At 38.0% G+C, this 24,540-nt stretch overlaps 3 protein-coding genes across 3 annotated transcripts; 1 reads left to right on the top strand and 2 right to left on the bottom strand.

Moving 5' to 3' along the window:
- Positions 1-244: 244 nt before the first annotated feature.
- spout1 (SPOUT domain containing methyltransferase 1) lies at positions 245-9,432 on the bottom strand. Its single transcript, XM_046867682.1, has 13 exons — positions 9,310-9,432; positions 9,082-9,200; positions 8,402-8,441; positions 8,057-8,179; positions 7,552-7,711; positions 6,408-6,500; positions 5,730-5,779; positions 5,153-5,283; positions 4,931-5,003; positions 3,600-3,698; positions 2,805-2,907; positions 612-759; positions 245-507 (listed from the first exon to the last, which is right to left on the bottom strand). The coding sequence occupies exons 2-13, from the start codon at positions 9,121-9,123 to the stop codon at positions 442-444; spliced, it is 1,128 nt and encodes a 375-aa protein (XP_046723638.1). The 5' UTR covers positions 9,124-9,200; positions 9,310-9,432; the 3' UTR covers positions 245-441.
- nsa2 (NSA2 ribosome biogenesis homolog (S. cerevisiae)) lies at positions 9,358-14,630 on the top strand. The gene is made up of 6 exons (XM_046867683.1): positions 9,358-9,511; positions 11,939-12,126; positions 12,972-13,122; positions 13,497-13,676; positions 13,796-13,988; positions 14,248-14,630. Exons 1-6 carry the CDS (start codon positions 9,509-9,511, stop codon positions 14,313-14,315), a joined length of 783 nt encoding a protein of 260 aa, XP_046723639.1. The 5' UTR covers positions 9,358-9,508; the 3' UTR covers positions 14,316-14,630.
- Positions 14,631-17,112: 2,482 nt separating this feature from the next.
- On the bottom strand, positions 17,113-24,073 carry tor1 (torsin family 1). Its single transcript, XM_046867681.1, is given in 6 exon segments — positions 17,113-18,053; positions 18,056-18,190; positions 19,858-19,985; positions 21,110-21,285; positions 21,430-21,695; positions 23,506-24,073. Coding segments are annotated over 6 exon segments (1,203 nt in total). The 5' UTR covers positions 23,897-24,073; the 3' UTR covers positions 17,113-17,946.
- Between the last annotated feature and the right edge of the window lie 467 nt (positions 24,074-24,540).

Genomic DNA, 24,540 nt, shown 5'->3' on the forward strand with positions numbered 1-24,540 from the left:
TTGAATGCTGTATGGTTTGTTTGGAGATGTGTCTGGGTCCCCAAAGAAACGCTGTAATGAGACATTATGACCCTGTGGGTTTTTTTTTTAGTTTTCAGAGTAATATCACTCCAAATACATTTCAATTATGAACAATAGCTAACAATTTCCCCTTGCCACATTTGGTACTTTTCATCTGAAATAGGCTGGTGATGACTGTGATTATATGTTTAAAAACAAAACAAAACAACACAAGCCTCAAGTGTCTTTTTTATGAAATTGTATTAGCAATATTTGTGTGTAATGACAAAACAATATTTTACATAATACATTGTACGATAGTACATTCCAATGTCCTTCTCTGAAACACATTTGTGGACAAAATATTCTCTTGCTGAATATGAAAAAAAAAAAAAACAATACACTCGTCTTCTTGCCATTGTGCGATTTCACTTCCCGCCATTACAGTTTAGCTTGGTCAGTTTTGATTTTTTGTCGTAATGATGACAAGGAGATCAATATTGCCTCCTGTTTGGGAAACGAAATTAAAAACAATTAAACCCAGAAAAGACACGTCACTTTTTCACTTCAATGTGGGTAAAGTAGAATGTGTTGCTTGGGCTGTTTCTCACCTCGGTTCGGATGGTACGGCTGCCCTGACCGGGACACGTGTTGAGGTAGAGGTCGAAGAGCACACTGGGGTCAGTTACGTCCAGGTTTGGGTCAGCGTCAACACTCGCTTCCAGACCCTGAAGCCCACCAAACACCACTAACATGTGCCTGATAAAAAAAAAAAGACATTCACATTTATTTTCTTATTTGACTGACACTTTTATTAAATCAATTTCAGCAACTGTATCTAGGCACATGATCATTTCTGGATTGCATTAAGGTTGAGACACAAGAAGGTGCAGCAGATTCATCTACAGTAATGTACAGCTTTTTTTAGAGTGTCTCTTAAAAATAAAAACATGGCTGGCAAACTTCCTTCGCTTAAACAAAAGTAAAACCTAGGTGAACTCATTCGGCCCTCCTGCCTTCACTAGCTTTATCAACACTTTCTTGGCTCCATCTACAAACCCTGTGTAAGGAATTTGGGAGTAACATGTTATAGCAACCTGACTTTTGAGAAACAGATACTGACAGTTGAAAAACAGTTTATTTCAACTCAGATTACTTGCCAAAGTGAAGCGTTTTTTATCCTTTTTAGGTCTTGAAAAAGGCTACACATACATTTATTAGCTGAAGGTTATACCATTTTAATTCATTGTACATTGGTTTCCTACAATCATCCCTGAAAAGTTTACAGCTGTTTCAAAATGCAGTTCTGGCTAATACACGTAGGCAAGAACATACTGTGTAATATAGCCCTGTTTTGGCTTTGCTGCACTGACATCCAGTTAATTTTAGACTTTTAAAGTTTATAAAGCTTGAAATCATTCAGCATCGAAATACCCTGTCGACTTACTACAGCGCCATTCTTCATTGCGTTTATTTAGATCCCGCTCATCAGCTTCTTTTATATGTAGCAAGGACTAAGTACAAAAACAGAGGTGATCAAGTATTTGCCATTGCTGCTCCTGTGGATTGATTTAACTTTTAATATAAAATCAACCTCAAAACTGGTTACTTTTGAGTCTTTTTTTAAAAAGTCAGTTTTGTTTTTTTGGCTTTTAATTCCTAAAAGATGTTAGGTTTCAGTTATTTTGTGTTTTATTCTAAACATTGTGAACGGCTCCATGTAAACGGTGCAATATGAATAAACTATGGATTTGATTAATCAAAAGTGCGCATCATTTGAGCCAAAGCTCATGCATTATTCTATTTAAGGCAGATTTTATCAACCATGTGAAATCCATGTCAATCGTCATTTTGCTTATCCGTTTCTGGTATATTTCGTTTTCATTCGGCTGCTTCCGTTAGGGGTCTCCACAGCGGATCATCCGTCTCCATACCCCCCTGTCCTCTACATCTGCCTCTTTCAAATCAACTACCTGCATGTCTTCCCTCACCACATCCATAAACCTCCTCCTTGGTCTTCCTCTTTTCCTCCTTCCTGGTGGCTCAATCCCCAGCATTCTTCTTCCGATATACCTCATGTTCCTCCTCTGCACATGTCCAAACCATCTGAATCTCACCTTCCTCATCTTGTCTCCAAAACTTCCTACATGTGCTGTCCCTCTAATAAACTCATTTCAAATCCTGTCCATCCTCGTCACTCCCAATGAAATATTTCTAGATTTGTGTGTCTATTACCTGCCGTGTCAGCTGTTTTACTCAGTGTGTGACTGCTACTGAATTTTACTGTGGTCACAGCTGTTTTATATTATATTGAATATTATATTCATTTAGAACATTGATTACACTGCACAGAACTTCCTGGTAATGGTGTGCTTGTCGACTGTCTGCTAAACACCCACATTCGTAGATTTTCCGTTAACAAACTTCCCAGCTCATTCTTTATTCACCTGGACAGAAAGTGAGAACACTGTATCAGTGCCTCTTTCATGAGGGGAAAATCCAGAGATTACTATTACAAAATGATGGGTTTCCAGGGAAATAGCTGAAATTTCAGAACCCTAGTACATCTGTCAATCATTCAAGACTCGCCTGTTTTCTGGCTCATCTCCCAGTGTTATTACGTGAAAGCAAAATAAATGCGTTGCTCCAGCACAACGACATGAAGGCTTATATGTCAGACATTGTGATGAGAACCACCATCCACACTGAAAACAATCTGAAGTGGTACACAAAATAGAGACTGACAGCGTAAAGCTACGTGACACTTCAGCAATTACTTCTTTGAGCTCAGAGCTCCTTCACACCTGAACGGAGGAAGATTGGCATCATCAGCATTGCTGCCCTTTTCAGATGTCCCAATAGTCAGATCATAGCCATCTTTGAAAGGACACTCGGTCATTACAGCACCTAGCGAACACACACAATTCCAAAGCAGTGTTATTTATAATGGGCCTGGATATAAGAATTGTCAATTAATCATTTCTAGCCATTTACCAATATTAATGATGAGGTAAAAACCTTCCAGTTACTGTTAAGTGAAAGGCAATTTTTAAACAAACAAATAAAGTAAATACAATTTACAATCAACTATTAAGGCACTCAAAAAAATGGTATGATTATGTGCTAACTCTGGATGTGTACAGTTCTTTCTTGCCCACTCAGAGTGAGAGAAAAAGGCTCAGAAGATCACTCTGGATCCTTCACATCCAAGCCATATGATTATTGAACTTTCCTTCCCCGAATAAATCTACCTCATGAACACTTAAATGATCTTTACATTTCTGTGCATTAATACTGTATTTATTTTTCTATATAAAAATGTGCAATAACTTTTTATTCTTTTTTTTAATTGTTTTTATTTTATTATTTTTCTATTTTTCTTTCTTTTTCTTTATGCAACTGGAAACGTCTGTCACCAAAACAAATTCCCTGTAAGTGCAAACATATTTGGCAAAAAAAGCTCTTTCTGATTCTGATTCTAAATCTAACACCACCAGTTGAATAGTAACACAGTTATAAACATACAACTTTTTCTTCTAAACAGGTCTCCTTTTGCTCGGATTTAAAAAATGAAAATAAAGAAATAAACATTTACTCACTAAGGCAGGATGCAAGACGGACACTGTAGCCCCAGTAGAGCCCACCTTCTGTTCTGGGAACATGAGGAGACACGACCACTCCTTTATACACCCTGCTCTCTGTATACCAAACACACAGTGCAGAAACAATGCCTTTATTTGTTTTATTTCATCGATTTTTTATTTTTTTATTTTAACAAACATTCAAACACTGCAAGATATTTTTGGACAAATTCCCGTGTTGGAAATCCGTCAAAAGGACATGGACCACAATATAATTGAGCTGAAAATAAATAATGAGTTTCAGAGTCAATTTTACGATGTTTACATACAAACCTGAACAGTGAGCCCAGACCAAAAATAAACAAAAAAACTGTGAATTTTAATATTTGGTTGCAAATCCTTTTACTTAATAACTGCCCTAATCTGGAACCCATAGACATCACCAAATGCTGGATTTCTTTCTTGGTTTGATGCTGCACCATGCCTTTACTTCACCTGTTAATCGTTCCTGCTGTTTCTTGTGAGTTTTCCCCCTGCACTTTTGGCTTCATCAAGTATGCTCAGTTGAATTCAGGTCATGTGAATAATTCGGCCATCGCAAAACATTTCACCTTTTGGCCGTAAAAAGTCTTGGGCTGCTTTTGAAGTACGATTCAGTTGAATATCGGCACAGTAAAATATCGTCCAATGATCTGAAGCATTTACCTCAGTCAGAGCAAATTCAATTCTTGATGAATGCCATCATTCAGGTACAAGTTGATCTTTGTCTCATCTTTCTATAGAATGCTGTTGAGAAACTGTAGTTTTTTTTTTTTGTATGTCGCTGGCAAACACTAATGTGGCTTTTCTGTTTTTTGAGGCATAAATTGTTAAAATCCTGAGGTAGACCCCTCAGGAGTCTTTTTAAGGTTGTCAGCAGATACGCCTGCCTCCTGAAGGGTGTTGTAAAGAGATTTTTTTCACTAGTTCTATAAATCTGCATGTCCTCAATCTTCCGATTACATGCAAGCACCAGCAGCTAAGATGCTAATTTTACAGTTATCATAAAAATAAATAAATAAATAAATAAATAAATAAACAAACAGTCAGGGACAAATAACACATGCTGTAAATACTACATTAGTTACCTGATTCTGCTGTAAACACGTTTAAAGTAAAGCAGACAGTCTCCACCTTTTAATTTCAACTCCAATATACTGTAGTAGACAGCTAAAATATTATTTTCTCATTGTCTGACTATTAAATGCATGTGTGAAAATAATGTAACATGTACAGACTGTTGTCATATTCAATAATAATAAAGGTCAATAAATTGTGTACGTGTGTTCTTGTGATTAAGACACATTTACCTGAGATTTGGTTTTTATTAAGTCGGACAGTCACCCTTAAACCGGGCTGAAGCTGCTTATCGATCTGAACTTCCTAAAAAAACAGGAGTAGTGTGAGAATCTCCGTCAGTATAATAAACACTCTAAACAGCATTAGTATACAACACAATTCTACAATGATTAAATAAAATTTCATTATATTTTTAAAAAAGCTTAGATTATTCTTGTCACATCAACACATACCTTCCTCATCCCACAGTTGACGAAAGACCCTTTTCCCGCTTTACAAGGTCGATCCACCACCACACCCTCTCGGAATTCTGCTTCCTCATCAATACGCATGTGATGTGGGCTGTCCAGAGGGTTCAACAGTCCTGAAAACACACACACACACACACACACACACACACACACACACACACACACACAATGTATATTATAATAATGATCGTTAACATAAATCTTGCACATCTGATCTTCATTAGGTATTAGATCATCTTCCTCCACTTCCTCTTCCACTTCCACTTCCACTTCCTCCAACTTCGGCTGCATACTTGAATATGCTGGATATTTTGTTTCGATTATTATAAAATGCTACTATATTCTACTATGAATTTTTGTTTCATTTGGTTCTATTTTATTAAACTGTAAATACTATTTTATATTGCTAGAATATTGTAAATTATTTTATTCCTCTATTAAATCATTTCTTTTTGATCCTGATTTATGTAATAAAGCGGCCATTGAAACGATTTCACTGCACGTCGTACAGCGTACACGACGAATTTGAATTTAAGAAGGAGAGAAATGCGGCACCTACCGGCAAACTGCAGGTCGTGGTGTTTGGGGAAGAACGCTTTCCGCAAATATCTATGCAAAAAAGGCAGAAAGTCTTTACTCAGTGTAAATGTGAGTGCACATGAAGTACATTGAATGTACATTTCTAGAAGAGCATCATTGTCCTGTTTATATAAGAACATTCCACAATAATTGCTCTGCAGTCAAACTTCAAAAAATTTAATAAAATAAAAAAACTATATGGACAACAGTATTGGGACACCCGACCTTTTCCAGCCGTATGTGACTCTTTCTCAAACTCTACAAAGTTGGAGGCACACAATACAAGATGTTTTTGAATGTGGTCGATTTACATTTTCCCTTTACTTTATTACGAGACCCAAACCAGTTCCAGCGTGACAATGTTGCCGTGAAGATCTGGTTTACATGGTGTGGAAGATCTGAATTGGAATGCACCCCAGGCCTCCTCGTTCTATATCAGTACCTGACTTTACTAACACCCTTGTGCATGGATGAGCACAAATCCCCACAACCGCACTCCAAAATCTAGTGGAACATCTTCCCAGTAGAGAAAAAAAAGATGTAGAATGGTATGCTCAAAAAGCACATAAAAATAATGGTCAGGTGTCCACAACATTTTGCCAAAATAGTGAGTATTGTTGTGTGTTGTTTGTGTTACTGTAAAAGAAACCATGCTCACTGTGGACACTCCAGAAACTGCAGGATCCTGGCCAGCTGAACACATGCTTGACCTTTCTTTCCAACTCCTTTAAACTCGCCCTCGACAGTTCCCCTAAAATCCACAACCATACATGAAACAAACTACATGTTAGGAAATGCACCGGTTTAAGTGTTATCAATAACAAACAGTTTTGTTTACTTATATTTAAAGTATCTGACTACTTTTTTTGAATAAACGATGAAATCTGCTATTGCTCTTCAACATAGGTGACCAAACGTTGCAAAATTCACAAGTCGTGAAAGGATTCTTTGGCCATGAGTTGACATGAGCAGTCATTAAATGCATGAGACATTCTAACCAAGCACTGAAGTTCCAAAAGGAGCAGGAATCCCAGACTGTGACCTTCTATGACAATTATGTACAACTTACAGCTATGACAAGATAAGTATGGCAATGGCAAAACATGACAATGGACTGGGACATCCTTCTTATCTCCTTACCTAAGTGGACATCCCTCTCACCTCAGACTCTCTTTAAAGCCCATCCCCCAGCCTATTTTCAACAGATTATGCGCTTTATCATTTATATTAGGTAGGAAATTTTATATTTATTTATATTATTGTAGGAAAATGTTCAGTGTATCATCTGTTCTGTTATCGAAAATAGTCAGTATTTTCTAATCAGTATGAGTATTAGTACACTTAGCCTAAATATAAATTACGCTTCACAGTTGAAACCCAAAAATGTTATTATTCAGTGGCCAAGTTGTGAATTACAGTAAATGATCTGATTGTTCATGAAATTCTTCTAAAAGAAAAAACCAATTTGCCTGAGTGCTCTGGGCTGAAATAAACTATTGCAATTTCCCAAACTCTATTATATTTAAATTAAAGTAGCATTTGTTCCGAAACTATAAGTACCAAAAAAACATAGAAACAATCCCATTTATATTAAAATAGAGTTCTGAATTAGTAATGCAAATTTTTTTTTTTTTTTTTTTTTGCATAGAGATACATTTTTGCATGCTCAATGCATTGACATCTATCCAGTATATTATAGTTTAGAGACGCCCAAACTAGGGCCTGTGGGCCAAAGTTAGCCTGTGGTGACCTTTGAATTAATTTTCTGATCTAAAAGGTCCTGGATCACTCTGGTGACTCACTTGGTGTCGTCTCCTTGCTCATCAAACACGACCACTTCATCCACACAGAAGACGGTGCAGGCACGAGCGATCTGTCCCGCCAGGTAAGTACGGAGTTCGGGCGACTGTGCATTATCCAACACTGAGCCTGGCAGAGCAACACTAACTGTGTACAAACGACCTGAGGGGAAGTTTGAGAAATAGTTAAAAAAAAAAAAAGTCACTAGAATTAAGTCATTAGGCAAAAAACTAATTAAAGAGAATTTAGTTCCTCTTGTAAAAGTAAATTATTTCATTACTATAAACTGACTGGACATGTTGCAAGAAAGAAGCCCATCTCACTAAATGCAGTGGTTTATAATGAAATGTCATTATAACTAAAAATGTTATTAGCTGTTATGCACAGATAAGACCAGAATAAATTAGATCAGTATGTTTGGTGACACAGGGGAATGAGCACTAAAATACAGAGGTGGAAAAAACTAGAACATTGCTTATTAATTTTGACCAAAATCTGTCAGAATACCTTTAGCCTCCTCATCCTTATCCTGAGATTGCAGCTGCTTGAGCTCTTCCTCTTTTGTCTGGTTTTGTTTCTCCAGCTGCCGAATCAGCTTTGCCTCCTTCCATCTCTGCTTTTGTTCCTTCTCTGTGCGTATAACAAACAACATACAATCGGGTGCAATGAGAAAACTAATGAGTTACACGGCTTTTCCTGAAATTTATTGTAAATGCAGCTTTGGTTTACAGATATTGATATAATACGATCATTGAAATGACAATTAAATTTAGATTGGGCCAAAAAAATGTCACCCTTATTATGTAATAGCTAAAAATAAAGTTATGAGTTGCTTTATGACGCGTTACTTACTTTCTGCTTTTCGTTTTTTCCAGTTGATTTTTTCTTCACCCTGAAATCAAAGAACACAAGATGATCTTACACAGAAAACACACGACTTGAACATAACACACACACACACACACACATATATATATATATATATATATATATATATATATATATATATATATATACACATACATACATACGTATGTACGTGTGTTTGTGTGTGTGTGTGTTGCAGGTGGCGATCTCGTTAAAAAATATCAATCGCAAATTAATAGTTTTTAATCACGATCTGGAGCCATGAAATCACAGGCTCACAATCCTGGTCCTAAAGAACAGTTTGTTTCCCTGATTCGAACCTTCATGATTGAAAAATATACTATTTGACAGGAATAATAGTCCCGGAATAACAACCCAATATAAAAGTAAGACGATAAATCCCAAATAACTTTTATAAGACACTATAACGCAGTACATAGAGTAGGAGGTCCAGTATTTCATACACCTTTTAGGTAATAAGGCGATCACTGCAGGAATGCAGCTTCCCCATACCCTGTTTATAGCACGAAGGTTATATTCAATATGTACTAAGATATTAAAGTGTGACTCGTATTTAATTCTAAACTTTCTAAATTCTAAACTCGTATTCAATTCATCTAAACTTTCATCTCAACTCACACAAGAAAAAAAACACGTATACAAACCTCTCCAGATAAGAGTTTCTTTTTCGACGTTGAATCTTCCATGCTTCAGTGCTGTGTATTCTTCAAATGTTACGTTACAAAAACAAGCACTTGTATTTGGTTCCGGATGGAAACCCGCTCTAGAAAATAAAGACAGTCCAGACAAAATCGTTGTGAGCTTTTAACCCATTCATACAATAACAAATTATAAAATATTTCAATTATGTCGTTCAAGTGAATTCCGCCTACGGCCTGTAATATTTATTGAAGGCATGTCCGTGACGGACGATCATTCAGGTCGCACTTCCTTTCAAACACGAGCTGTGGGGAAATAACATCAGAAACCCAAGTGGCTCGAATAAGCCTCAGTAACAACTGTTTAATCCACAGGAATCTGTTATACAACATTTGTACTTCTTTTTGGAATAAATAAGCATCCAGAAGCAACATGGTAAGAAACTGTTTGTTGTCTCTTAAGGCGTAAATTCCGAGAAGAACTGAAGCTAGTTTGTTGGCTAATGGCTCGCACGCGCATATGGTGGCGTTGCGATATGGCGAAGTGTTGATGCGATGCTAGCAGGCTAACGAGTTTGGCGCAGTTATTATTGTGAATATACACTGCCCGTAAACAAAAAAAAATAACCACCTGGATTTAACTAAGCAAGTAGATAAGAGCCTTCAATTGATTTATTACTGCGTGGATGATTGTTTGTTATTTAACCCTAACTGTTGCAGTCAGTAGTTTCTCATTTCTTAAACAGCCATGTTGGAAAACACGTCCTGTGGTCGTGAAAAAAGTTTTTCTGTCTTAGAAAGGCCATCAAGCAAAGATTTAAGGCGATCAATGAAATTACTACAATTAGGTTAAGAACTGTCCAACGCATTATAAAAAACTGAAAGGATCGAAGAAATGTGGTCGAAAGAAAACTTGATTGATCGGCGATCATTTTAACGTTTGTTAAACTCAAATCGTAAAAAAAAAACAACAGTAGAACTGACAGCTATGATAGCTTTAATAATGAAAGTAAGAGCATTTCCACACGAACAATGCAAAGGGAACTCAAGGGATTGGGACTAAACAGCTGTGTAGCCTTAAGAAAACCACTTATCAGTGAGGCTAATCAGACCAAAGGCTTCAGTTTCCTAGGGAGCATAAAGATTAAACTCTGAAACAATGGAAGGCCATGTGTTCTGATGAGTCCAGATTTACCCTGTTCCAGAGTGATGGAGTGATCAGGGTAAGAAGAGAGGTGGATGAACTGATGCACCAGTCATGCTTAGTGCCTACTGTACAAGCCTGTGGGGGCAGTGCTATGATCTGAGGTTGCTGCAGTTGGTCATGTCTCGGTTCAGCAACGTTTTGTGTCCAAACAATGAGGTCAGATGAATACCTGAATACACTGAATGACCCGGTTATTCCATCAATGGATTTTTTCTTTCCTGATGGCACAAGCATATTCTAAGATGAGACATAATTTTTACACATGGATTGGCGAGTCTTTGAGAATCTTTGTGATGTGCTGGAGAAGACTGGAGTCCGACTCTCCCATCAATACAGGATCTTGGTGGAAAAATTACTGCAACTCTGGACAGGAATAAATGTGACATTACAGAAGCTTTTCGAAACAATGCCATGGTGAAAGCTAAGGGCGGTCCAACGAAATATTAGTGTGCGAAATCTATCTCTGTCTGTCTGTCTGTCTGTCTGTCTGTGTATAGATATGTATATATTAGGGCTGCAATCAATTATTATTTTGATCATTGATTAATCTGAAGATTTTCTTTTTTATTAATTGGATTTAAAAACAAAAACAAAATGTAATTATATTTTTTGCCTATAACTGTATAAAATCCTTATTCAGGGTATTTATGTATAAACGTGTACACAAATTCAAAAATAATATTGAGTTTAACTCTCTTTAATTTGGACATTTCTTAAAGCTTATAGTAGCTGCTTGTCGAGGAGTGCATGGTGGATTTCTCCTCAAACAAATTCACTCATGTTGGATTGTTTGTTTCTGTAAAAATAATAATAATAACAGCATATAACTATGCGAGGTAAAGCAATTTTTGTAAATCAATATTTATATTGTTTTTTAATGATCAGAATGCAGATGGCAACCAAAATCAATATAAAATATAATACAACAGTGTTTTGACCATTTTTGATGATAAATCACCTTTTGTTCAGTTGTGAAGATAAGCTTCTAGAATGTATAATTAATATAAAACATTTTTTATAATATATTCATAATATAAATATACAACATTGAAAACAAACATTTGAATGCAGTAAAGCCACAGTAAATCACGTTTGAAAATAGATTTACAGTTTACAAGTAGACAAATGCTATAAAAAGAGAACGCAGCAAGCTTACAGGCTTGATTATATATAATAAAAAATAATAATATGCATTCGTGTACAAATACATAATTATTTGCTGAAACCCACAAAAGTGACTAAAAATAGAATCGTTCACTGCTGCTGGTATTTGCTGTTTTTAGATTTAGTGTTTGTTCGTTTTAATTGAAGTCTCCAGCGTTTTAATTGAATCCGTCACTATATCGTGAGAGAGGTGATTTTACAACCTGATGCTCGCGAGTCACGACAGAACAGATCCAGTGCGACTTTCCCGAAGTTACAGTTTACGCAAAAGCACTTCACTATAACATTTTCACATGATGAGGATAAACAGTTTTTGCTTACCGTGCTGTTTCCCCCTTCATCCGTGACATGATACCAGTGTGTTTTCTTTTCACGTGCTCGTGTTTTACTGTGGTACTTCCATTCCACACGAGCTTTTCCACTAAGAAAATATAAATGGATTTAAAACCCCGTTGTCCTTTTCTCATGCAATTTGTGTCCTGTTTTTCACAGCCGCAGAACGAGCACATCGAGCTGCACCGCAAGCGCCACGGCTACCGGCTCGACCACCATGAGAGGAAGAGGAAGAAGGAGAGCCGTGAGGCGCATGAGCGCTCGCACAAAGCCAAGAAGTTAATCGGCCTGAAAGCCAAACTGTACCACAAACAGAGGCATGCCGAGAAGATCCAGATGAAGAAAACGTGAGTCAAAAAAACATTAACAACTCCTCTTTTGCAGAGATTTTCAGGTTCCAAGAGCTGAAATGTTTGCACTGATACTCATTGAAAAAGAATAACAAATTATTTAATCGGTTATTTAAGGAGCTATACACTGATCAGGCATAACATTATGACCGCCTGCCTAATAGTTTGTGTTTGTCCCCATTTTGCTGCAAAAACACACCTGACCTGTCGGGCATTAGCTTCTTCAGCAATTTGAGTTACAGAAGCTGATCTGTTGGATCGGATCACACAGGCCAGCTTTCCCTCCCCACTTGCATTAATGAGCCTTTCGCTGGTTTACCACCACTGTCGCTGGCAGAAGTCTCAAAGTGAAGACTCGTCTGCCTTAAAATGATTGATTTAATGAGATTTTTAATTAAGTCCTGAGCAGAAATATCTATTCTCAAGTGTGCAAGGTGGTACAATGGTACATGTTCATCGGTCACTTGGAAAAATTCAATACAAATGAGGAAAGACGTGATTTTTTGTATTGTTGTAAAACTAGTGTCAGCTGAATGATCCCATTACAAGGCTGTCCAACATTTTGCTGCCATTTTCTCAGGCAAATAATGCTGCAGTGTTTTAAACCCTTCATCATCATCATCATGGGATTTCTTTTTAGCTGGCAGTTTAATGAAAGCAGAAGGAAAGCCAGCAACTCACCAATATGAAAAGAATTTGCGTGAAAGTGATCGTCAGGATGTTAGACATTCGTTTCCTTTTTGCCAATCTAAAAAATAGGCTGTTTATTTGACTGTGGTTTGTGAAAGTGCATGTTTGCAGTCCTTGTAAATCAATTTTTGTTTGCTCCGATTTGCTTTTAGAATTAAGATGCACGAACAAAGACGAACCAAACAGAAAGATGATGACAAGACACCAGAAGGAGCAGTGCCAGCGTATCTGCTGGACAGAGAGGGCCAGTCTCGAGCCAAAGTCCTGTCTAACATGATCAAACAGAAAAGGAAGGAGAAAGCTGTAAGTTCTGTCCTATCACATGTTGTAAAATGGTTTCTTGCGTAATCGGGGACCGTCGGTTGGTTTAATTAGGGGTGGGACTGTAATAATAAGGCAGAATTGTGTGTAGCTGGAATAAGTATGTTGTGCTATGCCGGTATAGGTAAAGCAACATGCTTATGTTTTTTGTGTAGTCATTAGTTCTGAAAACAGGCCACTGCTTTAAAGATCACGGAACTCATGATACACCGCATTGAAATGTCGCCACCATAAATGATATTCAGGACACACTGGGCCCAAATCATGCAGTAAATTTATGCTAATGTTTTGTCACTATTATAGTGTTGTTCTTGCAGTATGTGATGTTTCAGACAAAATTGTTGTGGTGTTCGTAGGGCAAGTGGGAGGTCCCTCTTCCCAAAGTACGCGCTCAGGGCGAGACGGAGGTTCTGAAGGTGATCCGCACCGGAAAGAGGCAAAAGAAGGCCTGGAAGAGAATGGTGACCAAAGTGTGCTTTGTTGGAGACGGCTTTACACGCAAACCTCCAAAATACGAGCGCTTCATCAGGCCAATGGTAAGAAGCACATATAGAAATCGCTGTGTTCAAGTCCTCCTGACAGCAAACTCTAATTTTTTAAAGGTGGTTAAAGATTTTGCGCCTAATTCTGCGGTGCTTGTTCCATCTTCTCGCAGGGCCTAAGGTTTAAAAAGGCACACGTAACTCACCCCGAGCTGAAGGCGACATTCCACCTGCCCATTCTGGGTGTAAAGAAGAACCCCTCCTCTCCCCTCTACACCACACTTGGGGTTATCACCAAGGGAACAGTCATCGAGGTGAACATCAGTGAGCTTGGTCTGGTCACACAGGGTGGCAAGGTCATCTGGGGTGAGCGTTTATTATTATTATTATTATTATTATTATTATCATTATTATTATTATTATTATTATGCTGTTCATCGCACACAATTATCATATAAAGGATTCTTTAATGTGTGAAATTTTTTCTTATTTTTTTCTTTTTTGGAATCCATGTGTTTCATATCCCGAATTTTGCTTTGGGAAAAAAAAGTACAAAGTACATTTGAATGACCTTAATGATCTGTATGAGATGTGTTTGTAATATAATCTTTTTTATTGTTTGCAGGTAAATATGCACAGGTGACGAATAACCCAGAAAACGATGGCTGCATTAACGCTGTGCTGTTGGTGTAATGGAATGGTTAGACTGTGCCTATAAGTGCACCTATGGACCATAACATTGGATTATCTACATTGTCTCGAATGCTGTAGATTTCAGGATATGACTGTGGTTAAAGGAAAAAAAACAACTTGACTGCTGTTCCATGGATTATGAAAAAGTTTGAAGGGCTATAAAACTCAAATCAGTCAGTGAATTTTCCCGATCTAACGAAATTGTTTCAAATCAGAAGCTTTTTAGCAGTGGTTTGTTAGAATATGGAAAACACTAAACTGGGCTATGCTGATGCAGAGGAACACCTGAATTATATTAAAGATCTTTTCAAATAAGTGTTATCTCGTGGAATTTATATCAGATTTTTAATCTGTTAAAAAATACTAATTTATATATTATATATTAGGGCTGTCAAAATGAGTGTTAATGCGAATTCTTTTTAACGGCACTAATTTTATTAACGATATTAGCGATTAATACAAAATTAGTTTGACTATTTTTATTACAATTAAAAATAAAATAGGCACGATTAAAACCTTCAACTCGGCACAAAACATTACCTTCCCAGACAATTTCAGCTTTGACCTCTGGAGTTTTCTGCTCATAAGAAGCACGATCATTTCTGTTTCGTTCTAAGGTTTTAAGGATTAAAATGGTTCGTAATGACTTCCCTATTTTATAGATGTAGTTTATCTGAGAGACGCCGTTTTTTGTGTTCCTCTCCACTCGGAACACAGATGCTTCTTGAGATGTGCTTTTTAAAGACGGCTATTACAAGTACTTTTCTTTGGCCTCCCTCGTTTTATGGATGTTTTTTCTGAGGGCCAGAGCCAGCAGTTTGCCACCACTTTGACCACAGAGCAGGCCATTTACAACATGTTTACAGACAGCAATGATAAAAGAGACCTGAGGAATGAACTGGGCTCAAAAACAGGCCACATTTTGTAAGACTGGCACTCCAATGTGTAGCAGATGTTATTAGACATGGCCAGGTTGCACATGTGCAGTAACAGTTGTGGTTGCTAGGTGGCATTTTTGTTGGTCTCGAACATGTAAACTATTTGGCTAAAAGTTTGAGGCCACTCAAAGGGATGACCTTTTTTTACATCAATGGCCTGAGGATCCATGAAATTACGGAGTAACACAGGAGCTTTGAAGATGGATTTGGTCTCTACTTAATGTCACCAGTCTGCTACAGTGACTCGGGACTACAGCTTGCATTTGATCACTGCACACTTCAACAACATGTATCTGTAATAATTAGACATTCGGTGCCACCCAGATTAGGATGGGTTTCCTCTTGGGTCTCTTCAGAGAGCAACTTGTCTACCAGGGCTGCACCCAGAAGTGGTGTTTGGAAAAGGTTTGGCAGGTGGACTTTGGCAGACTGGATCAGGTACACTGCTCAATTCCTGAAATACCATCTGGAATTGAACACTTCAAATCTGAGATGGTGTTGGAAACAGACGTCTCTATCTAGGCGTGACTTACATCTTGTTGAGGAATAAGTCTATTATGATCTCTCTGAATGGGACGTACCCTTATCCATCCATAAGACCAGTAAACCTTTGCTGTGTGTTAAGGTGAACCATCAACATTTTTTTCCCCTTAGTCTTAAAGGTGTGTTGGTTCCTCCAGACATGGTGGCACAGATTATCCAGATTTAATTAAATACTTATATACACGCCTATAGTTTTAACGAGAGGTTCCCCCTCGTTTAAAACTAGCACACCACAGTGAGCACAACTGGGCTTACTGAACCAGCTTCATTTACCACTTTGTTACTTTATTGAAAGATCACAATGTGCCTCCCCTTTCAACAACCGATTTAACTTCACATTAACTTCAGAAAGTCTCCAAAATGTGGTCCTTTCTCAGTCTTATCTCTGGACAGTCCTTCTTTTGTGTGCCATCTAGAGGTTTTGATCCCCATTTAGCTTCAGTCAGTTTGGGGTTTCACACAAAATAAAAAATACTTGCTCTGACCCAGTCGTCTAGACCAGTGGGCTCTAACCCCTGGGCTGCTGACAGGGACCAGTCCGTGGGACAGTTGGTACCGGGCAGTACAGAAAGAATACATATTTTACATTATTTCCATTTTATTTATTATCTGATTCATAACGATGTTTTATTTTGGACAATTACCAGATTCTCTCTGCCACATCTGTCTATGACTCACTCTTGATGCAGGTCAAGATGCCTTGATCACATGTCTTACCTCCATCTGCTACCTTCTTAAAGGGGCTCCGGCCGCTAACAAATAATACATTATCGCTAAATTGAAACCCCCAAGATAGCAAAATGAACAAAACACCACAGCGGATTCACGTTTATTATTATATTTAGAAAATGCCAGTTTTTATACCGGTCGTATTATTTTATTTTATTGTATTTATCCGCCACACGTTAAAGGCCGGTCCGTGAAAATATAGTCTGATATTAAACCGGACCGTGGTGCAAAAAAGTCTGGGGGTCGCCGGTCTAGACATCACAATTTGGCCCTTGGAAAATTTACTCAAATTCTTACGCTCACCCATTTTTCCTGCTTTTAACACCTCAAATTTGAGGACAAAATGTTCACTTGCCCCTAATATATTCCACGTACTGACAGGTGCCACGATGAAGAGATAATCTGTGTTATTCACTTTTCCGATAATAATGTTTAATGGCAGTACTGTATATCCAGGCCCAGCTCTCCTCACAAGTCTCTCCACAAGGCTCTATGATCTCACTAAGATCATTTGCATCAAGGGATCGAATTTACAGCCAGTAAGGAATTAATCAGTAAACAAGAAGATGAAGTGTTCATGAACACCATAAAAGAATAAGATCAAGTTTATCAGGTTTAGTGGAAATGATCAATGAGGAATAATCGACAACTTCAAATGAACAAAACACTTGGAGTCTAAAAAGTGTGCATCTTGAAACTAAAATCTTAATACCACCTCCAAACCTTTTTTTTTTTTTTATCGTGGCAAGACATTGGGGTTATGCAGTATATAAAGCATGATCATAATCAGTGAAACGTGCTTCATGTGTTTGAACATCAATGCAAAAAAACAGTTCCTGTAGTGATGCTTTAAAATCTGTTTCTTGCTTCATGGGAAACATCACAACCAATGTTATGTTCCAGTGAGCAGGACACCAATGGCAAAAAAATACATTTTAGATGATGTTGTGAAAAATGGTGTACTAGGCCATGTTAGATTGAAATTCTATTAACATTGAGTTACATTATGTTGTTGTTCTTTGTATTTACACATAAAAATTTGCTTCATTACTAGTGCATGACAATGCACAATATAAGGTCATAAAAAATGACCATATAAGATTCAAGACATTCATGCCACCACCAAAATCAATAATAGGACTTGAATCCTCCTCTTTAAAAAACAAAAAACAAAAAAAAACCAAGGAGTCGAGCCTACATCAATTTCCATTGATTCGCGTTAAAAACGGAGGTATTCCAAACCATTCTGATCAATTAAAAATACTGCCCCTCCCCTTTACACGTGATGACTGACATCAGAGTAGTGTTCAGGTGCATTTATAGAACCGAGTATCCACTGGATACTGCTGATACGGTTCCCTCTTAGTTCTTCAGGTCGGGCACGCACAGAATTAAGAATCTCTGGTTTATGTCCTTCGGTTTTAGATGTAGAAGTCCAGCCTGCTGGAGATAACTTTGCAGCCCTGCATGGAAAAGACGCGCTCGTCTCGAGGGAAATAGTTCATGTCGCGCGCCATTTCCTCACGGCATCCTCATTGGGTTCCAGGCCCTTGTTGATCATCTCGGCTCGGCCGCACTGCACCACGTGTTTGTACTCCAGGGGAAGAAAGGGTACAAAGAAGTCCACCAAGTTCTTGTCTATGAGACTAGTGTGCCAAAAACCACCTGGAAAAAAAAATAAAAGAGATACAGGGGGTGTATAAAGTAAATCCTACATGCTTTTCAAACATAACATTTTTTAATGGACTTTCATATGATAATCATCTTAATTTCATTAAAAAACAAATGTAATAAATAAACAACATAAGAAGCAGTAGTAGATTTTGGATCTTAAGGTCATGAGTTCAAATCCCTGCCACACCAAGGCCCTTAACCCCATAACTGCTCAGTTGTATGAATGAGAAAAAAATATAAGTCGCTCTGGATAAAAGCGTCTGCCAAATGGCATAAATGCAAATGTACATATTAAATTGTATTTACTGACAGAAATTGTGTACAGTATTCAAATTCATAATGCTGACTTGAAATAGAGAATATGTACATATTTTACTGGATATCATTTTTTTCTCCATTCAAACAATTGCTTATTTTATGGATATTGACATATCTGACATACACTATATGGACAAAAATATTCATGACACCTGACATTTAGAGCCATATGTGGTTCTGTCCCAAATTGTTACATTATAGTTGAAGGCATGCAATTGTATAGGATGTACATATACATATATCACAACAACTCTGTGACTGTTCTTGACTTAAACCCAATTGAGCATCTCTGAAGAGACCTAAAAATGGCTGTCCACCAACATTTACCATCCAACCTGCCAAAATGGAGAGGATCTGCAAGGAGGAATGGCAGAGGATCCCCAAATCCAGGTGTGAAAAACTTGTTGCATCTTTCCCAATAAGACTTATGGCTGTATTAGACCAAAAGGGGGCTTCTACTAAATACTGAGCAAAGGGTCTGAATACTTAGGACCATGTGATATTTCAGTTTTTGTTTTTTAATAAATCTGCAACAATGTCAACAATTCTGTGTTTTTCTGTCAATATGGGGTGCTATATGTACATCAATGAGGAAGAAAAATTTACTTAAATGATTTTAGCAAATGGCTGCAATATAACAAAGGGTGAAGAATTTAAGGAGCTGAATACTTGTTGCAACGAAGCCCAAACTTGTTCCAGCATGACAATGCCCCTGCGCACAAATCCAGCTCCATGAAGGTATGGTTTACATGACTGAGTGAATGATCTTGAGGAGCCTACTAAAAAAGCTTTAACCTCAACCCTACTGAACACCTTAGGGACAAAATTGAAAGCTGACTTAACACCCTTATTGGCTAAATGAGCACAAATCTCCACAACCACACTCCAAAGTCCAGTGGAACATCTTTCCAGAAGAGTGGAGGTTATTATAACAGCAAAATGTGGAATAGGTTGTTCAAAATATCATGTAAGTCAGGTGTCCACAAAGTTTTATCCAAACAGTCTGTCATGTACATAAGCATATTGGGGTTAACATTAAGCAACACCTGTTTAAATGATGCCAAGAGAGACAGCGCTGGCAATACAGAGTGACTAAATGTGCTAAATATTATGCTAAATATTTATGCTAAATATTCTTCACGCAGTTTGAAATACTGTGCAATTTAAAGGTTATCGATAAAGGACAGTCTTGTTCCTCTTTGTATCCCATTTACAAATAGCTGACGGCCACAGAACACACTCTCAGGACAAGGTATGGAAAGTGTCCTCCTCTTTCAGACTCTTGGATCATTAGCATCAAGAGTTACTTAAGTCAACACAGAAAAAATGCCTTAACGTACTATTCTTGTTGTTAAAGACGGACAGGGACAGCGCTGTCTCCAAATGCTTCAGCTCAATCTCTTCTCGATCTTTTGCAGCTTTCCAGAAATCCAGCGCCACCTGCACGATATTTTCACCTCCGGCGTTACTATTGAGTAGAAACACAAATGCAAAGAGGGCATTAAACCGACTCCAAATGCTGTAAACAGTTCATTTCATAATTTCATTTTGATAAAGTAATTTCCAAAGGCAACATTTTGAAACCATATTCTTATGGAATGCGTGGTGCATTGATAGAGTATAATTAACCTAGTGCAAGTTTCCATGCTAGTGGACACGCAACAATGCAGCAATCTGGAAATACGCTCTAAAATACCAAGCAGGGGATCTGCAACATCTTGCTACACGTTACAAGAAACCTGATATGATAATTAATAGTGTTATGGTGAAATCATTCTCGCTCATGCATTCTACTAAAGGTACTATATACACTGATCACGCATAACATTATGACCACCTGCTTAATATTGTGTTGGTCTCTATTTTGCTGCCAAAACAGTCCTGATCCATCGAGCATTAACTTCTTCAGCAGTTTGAGCTACAGGAGCACATCTGTTGACGACACGGTCCAGCTTTCGTTCCCCCCGTGCATCAATGAGCCTCGGCCGCCCATGACCCTGTAACCCGGTTCACCCCTTGGACCATTTTTGATAGATACTGAACACTGCAGACCGGGAAAACCCTACAAGAGCTGCAGTTTTGGAGATGCTCTGCCCTAGTCGTCTAGCTATCACAATTTGGCCATCGTGAAAAATCTTACAAATCCTTACGTTAGCCCAGTTTTCCTGCTTCCAACACGTCAACATTGAGGACAAATGTTCACTTGCTCCCTAATATTTTCCACCCACTAACAGGTGCCATGATGAAGAGATAATCAGTGTTATTTACTCCGCCGGTCATAATGTTATAATAATGTAATGTTATACCTGATCGGTAATAAATGCCATAAATGTCTAAAATACGAATTTCAGGATGAAAATCCATGGTGAGTGTGTGATATTGTTTTGCCTGATTGCTTTACACTACAAATGTTAAATAAAAAATTAAAGTCATTCTCTGTCTGAATACATACAGACCCTGCACCCAACAATGACCTTATCATATTAAATTAACCTGCAAAATTGCTTTTTTTTATGCATCAAAACACTTGTAATAACTAACATGAAACGAGCACTAGACTTTATGAGCAAATACAATAGTGATAGTAAAGACCTTAGAAAGATAAAAATGGCCTTGCGGTAGGAGATGCCGTCCAGAGCTTCATAAAAATCTAAGTAGGGTTTGATGCTGTCGATCAGGCCCGGGTGCATTTTATCCATCTCGTCGAATATGAACATGGAGCGGGGGCAGGCGGAAACGTTGCCCTTTATCCACTGCTGCAGTTGTGACTAGAAGGGAAAAAAACCATGGAAAAAGATTACAAATATTAATCTGCACAATTCAGTAGTATTAGGCATTCTGTTCTCTAAATAGAGCCTGTGTCTTATATAGCAAGCAGCACTATATGGGGTTATAAAAATGCTATGCAGTACCTTGTACAATTGCAGATCCACTTCGTGAGGAAAGTGTGCGGTGGCCGTGAACAAGTGTACGAATCCGCTCGACATTCCACGTTGGTAAATGTTTTTGGCTATAAGCTGACTGACAAAGTTTTTGCCAGTGCCAGTCCAGCCATGCAGCGAGAGGACAAGAGGTTTCTTCGGGTTCTCGCTGTTCATGAAGCCAGTCACGGCTTTAAAGATGACACGAGATGCCACGTGCTGGCCAATCAGCTTGTTCTGAAGATCCACTTGTAGACCTGAAAACAAGAGAATACATGGCCATTACACAATTTGTAATCTGAAATGGATTTTTATAGTTTTATTTATATGCAGTGGTCAAAAATGGGCAGTGGCGGCGTAGAGCGGGTAGTGGAGCACGGTTTTAAAGCTGGCGATAAACACACGGAATTCATTCGTGGAAAATGTCAAGCAGCTTTTCCAGAGACAAGAAAACCACATCGCTGATACTGTGCGAGATTTAACAGATAAATACATGAATAATTTTTATTAAACGAATAGTTTCCCATAATCTACTCTACACGGGCACTGTGGAGGGACTTTTTGAACGCAATGTTTCTGCATTTTGATGTAATAATCAATTACACTAAAGGGGTTTTAGATTTCAGCAATAAAAAAACATTTTTTTTCTAAAACAAAAAACGTTCATTTTAATAGACCGGTCTTATTTTCTGTCTCTTTTTTAGTATTGCGCTTTAAAAAAGAGAAAGTACTTCTTATACAATACTCGAATACTGAAATAATCGATTGCAGCAGAAGTGGTTGTTATGATAATAATCAATGTCAAATCGCTCCCAAAAGGAAATTGGACAAAGTATGGGTGTTCTAGCCAGAGATATAGACTATATAGACTATATACACCCTATAAGAAGGTGTTTGGGATATAATTGTCTAATTCACCTAATAAAAAACCCAGACAAATCAGTTATTTATTCATATTTTTCCCCCTAAAATAAGCAACTCAGCAATACAACCAGCTTTGGTAAGAAAGTTTTTGAATTGTGAGAATGCTCTCACTCTCTATTTCACATCTATTAATTTAGTTTACACACTACAGTCTTGTAATAAGTGTTTTAATGTACAACATAGAAGTCAACCAAGAATACTGAGGACACCCCATCGAATATAAGTCTGGGGAGATCCTGAAAACTTCCTAGATTGGAAAACGAAGCGGAAATCAAAACAGAAACCAAAACAAAGTCAAACACCAAGTTAGCGAATGCTAGTCAACCCTAGTTTATTCATTCTACATCCCAATAACACACGAGCTCGACTTACCAGTCGCGTTAAACCCAACCCAGTTTGCATTACACGTCTCAAATAAATAATTGTACAAATGATTTCCCAATGCGGCCACGCCAGCGCCTGCCACAAGAGTTGTGCTTATAGGTTCAAAAGCATGTACAATAACGCTGGTTATCAACATCAAGTGCAACACCGACGACGCCTTTTCTTTCATCTTCAGTCATTTAAATCATAAATGACCGGGGTTTTTTTTTGTTGCGGGGGAAACTGAATCAGCTTTAAAAACCGAATCGGCTCCAAACTGCAACGGAGAGTTCCGTGTAGCCGTCCCAAGACGTCATTTCCACGCGACACAACACGGTAGGGCGCACGCACACGCACACACACACACACACACACACACACACACACACAGGCAGCGACGCAGTGACGCGATTTTCCTGCGACGCACAGAGAACTTAGCGGAAATAATATAGATCAATAAATGATAATATAGCAAGTTGTTTTGTAAGTAAATAATTATGTATGGTATATAAAATAAAATATGAATATATATATTATATAATATATATTTATATAATAAGAACCGAGCACAAAATGGCTTTTGTTAATATGTTCCCCCCCCCTAATTGCACCAGCTATACACCTTAAATAGGTTTAAGCAGATAAAAGGATCTATTAATAATATATTGTGATAATAAGTGAAAATAAACCCATGCAGCTACGACATCCAGACCAAGATGTCAACTTCCTGTTCAGGAATAAAAGTACCCATACGAGACAGATAACACACTCCACACACACCTGTTTTGTTGTAGGAGATCCACTCTGGTCTGCAGCACTCTTGAAAGTAGTACAGCAGATTTGGATACCCGGCTAGAAAGCCGGTTACAGCGGCGGCGATGCCGACAGCCAGGCTGGTCGAGATGGGCTCGATCGCTTCCGCCGTCATGATCATTAAACTCCATCCTGAGCAAAGGAGTGAAACTAAGATCCATTTTCGCCGCATGTCTGTTTTCTGTTGCACGGCTAATTTCGAGTACGGGCGGTTTAAATTGACCCCCCTTAAGGCTTCTCGATTTCCAAAAGTACCGTTTGATTGTACGGTATCGTGTGATATCGCGAGATCTTGCTGTGAGCGCTCGAGCGTCTGTAAAAACCAATACGCAACAAAAGGAATATTGTCTCCTTTCATTACAAATGAACTCGTTATGACTTTTCCACCAAACCCGAGGGTAATTGTGAATCAGGCGCACAGTCCTGTAGTGTATTGATCGGAAATAGTTGAAAAAAAAAAATGGACCTCTGCACCTGTCACCTTTCACCTAATAACAATAGCAACGTCGCCAGGTCAGACTCAGGTTCTTCAATGCAAGTTAACTTGCATCGTAGTTTAGTTGCTATGGCAACGCATGATTTTAAACAGACCCAACATGTCAGGCGAATGTCAAGGTTTTGTCTCTTTTGATAAAAAAAGAGCGGTTTAAATTATTCAGTTGCTATGCTTTTGAACAGGTTCATCATGTCAGGCGAATGTCAAGGTTTTCTCTTTTTTTTCAGTGGTGGGCCGTCAGGGCAAGCAAGGCCTTCTCTGCTGGCCTGAACTGTATTAGAATTACTGACTTACATTTTAATCTATATTCTTGCCATGAATATGTTTTCAATTATCCACAATAGTCTATTCTCTTCATTCAATAACCTTGCTCTCGGTTGCACTGCTTCTCGTAGTGTCTGTTTACTTTTAAGTTTATTTCCAATCATATTGAATCAAATTAGCGTGTGTGAAAATTGACAGAATTTGATTTGATTGCAGATACACAAATACTCAGAAGTGGTCAG

This window comes from Silurus meridionalis, chromosome 15 (genome assembly GCF_014805685.1).
Source record: "Silurus meridionalis isolate SWU-2019-XX chromosome 15, ASM1480568v1, whole genome shotgun sequence".
NCBI classification, from domain to species: domain Eukaryota; kingdom Metazoa; phylum Chordata; class Actinopteri; order Siluriformes; family Siluridae; genus Silurus; species Silurus meridionalis.

Excerpts from the sequence above, each read along its gene's own strand:
- spout1 (XM_046867682.1), bottom strand. The coding sequence starts at position 9,123 with ATGGAAGATTCAACGTCGAAAAAGAAACTCTTATCTGGAGAG. Across the intron at positions 5,004-5,152 it reads TCAACTGTGGGATGAGGAAG|GAAGTTCAGATCGATAAGCA; the intron begins GTATGTGTTGAT and ends CTGTTTTTTTAG. Across the intron at positions 2,908-3,599 it reads CCGTCTTGCATCCTGCCTTA|GTGCTGTAATGACCGAGTGT; the intron begins GTGAGTAAATGT and ends TGTGTTCGCTAG.
- nsa2 (XM_046867683.1), top strand. Across the intron at positions 13,123-13,496 it reads AGAAAAGGAAGGAGAAAGCT|GGCAAGTGGGAGGTCCCTCT; the intron begins GTAAGTTCTGTC and ends TGGTGTTCGTAG. Across the intron at positions 13,989-14,247 it reads GGGTGGCAAGGTCATCTGGG|GTAAATATGCACAGGTGACG; the intron begins GTGAGCGTTTAT and ends TATTGTTTGCAG.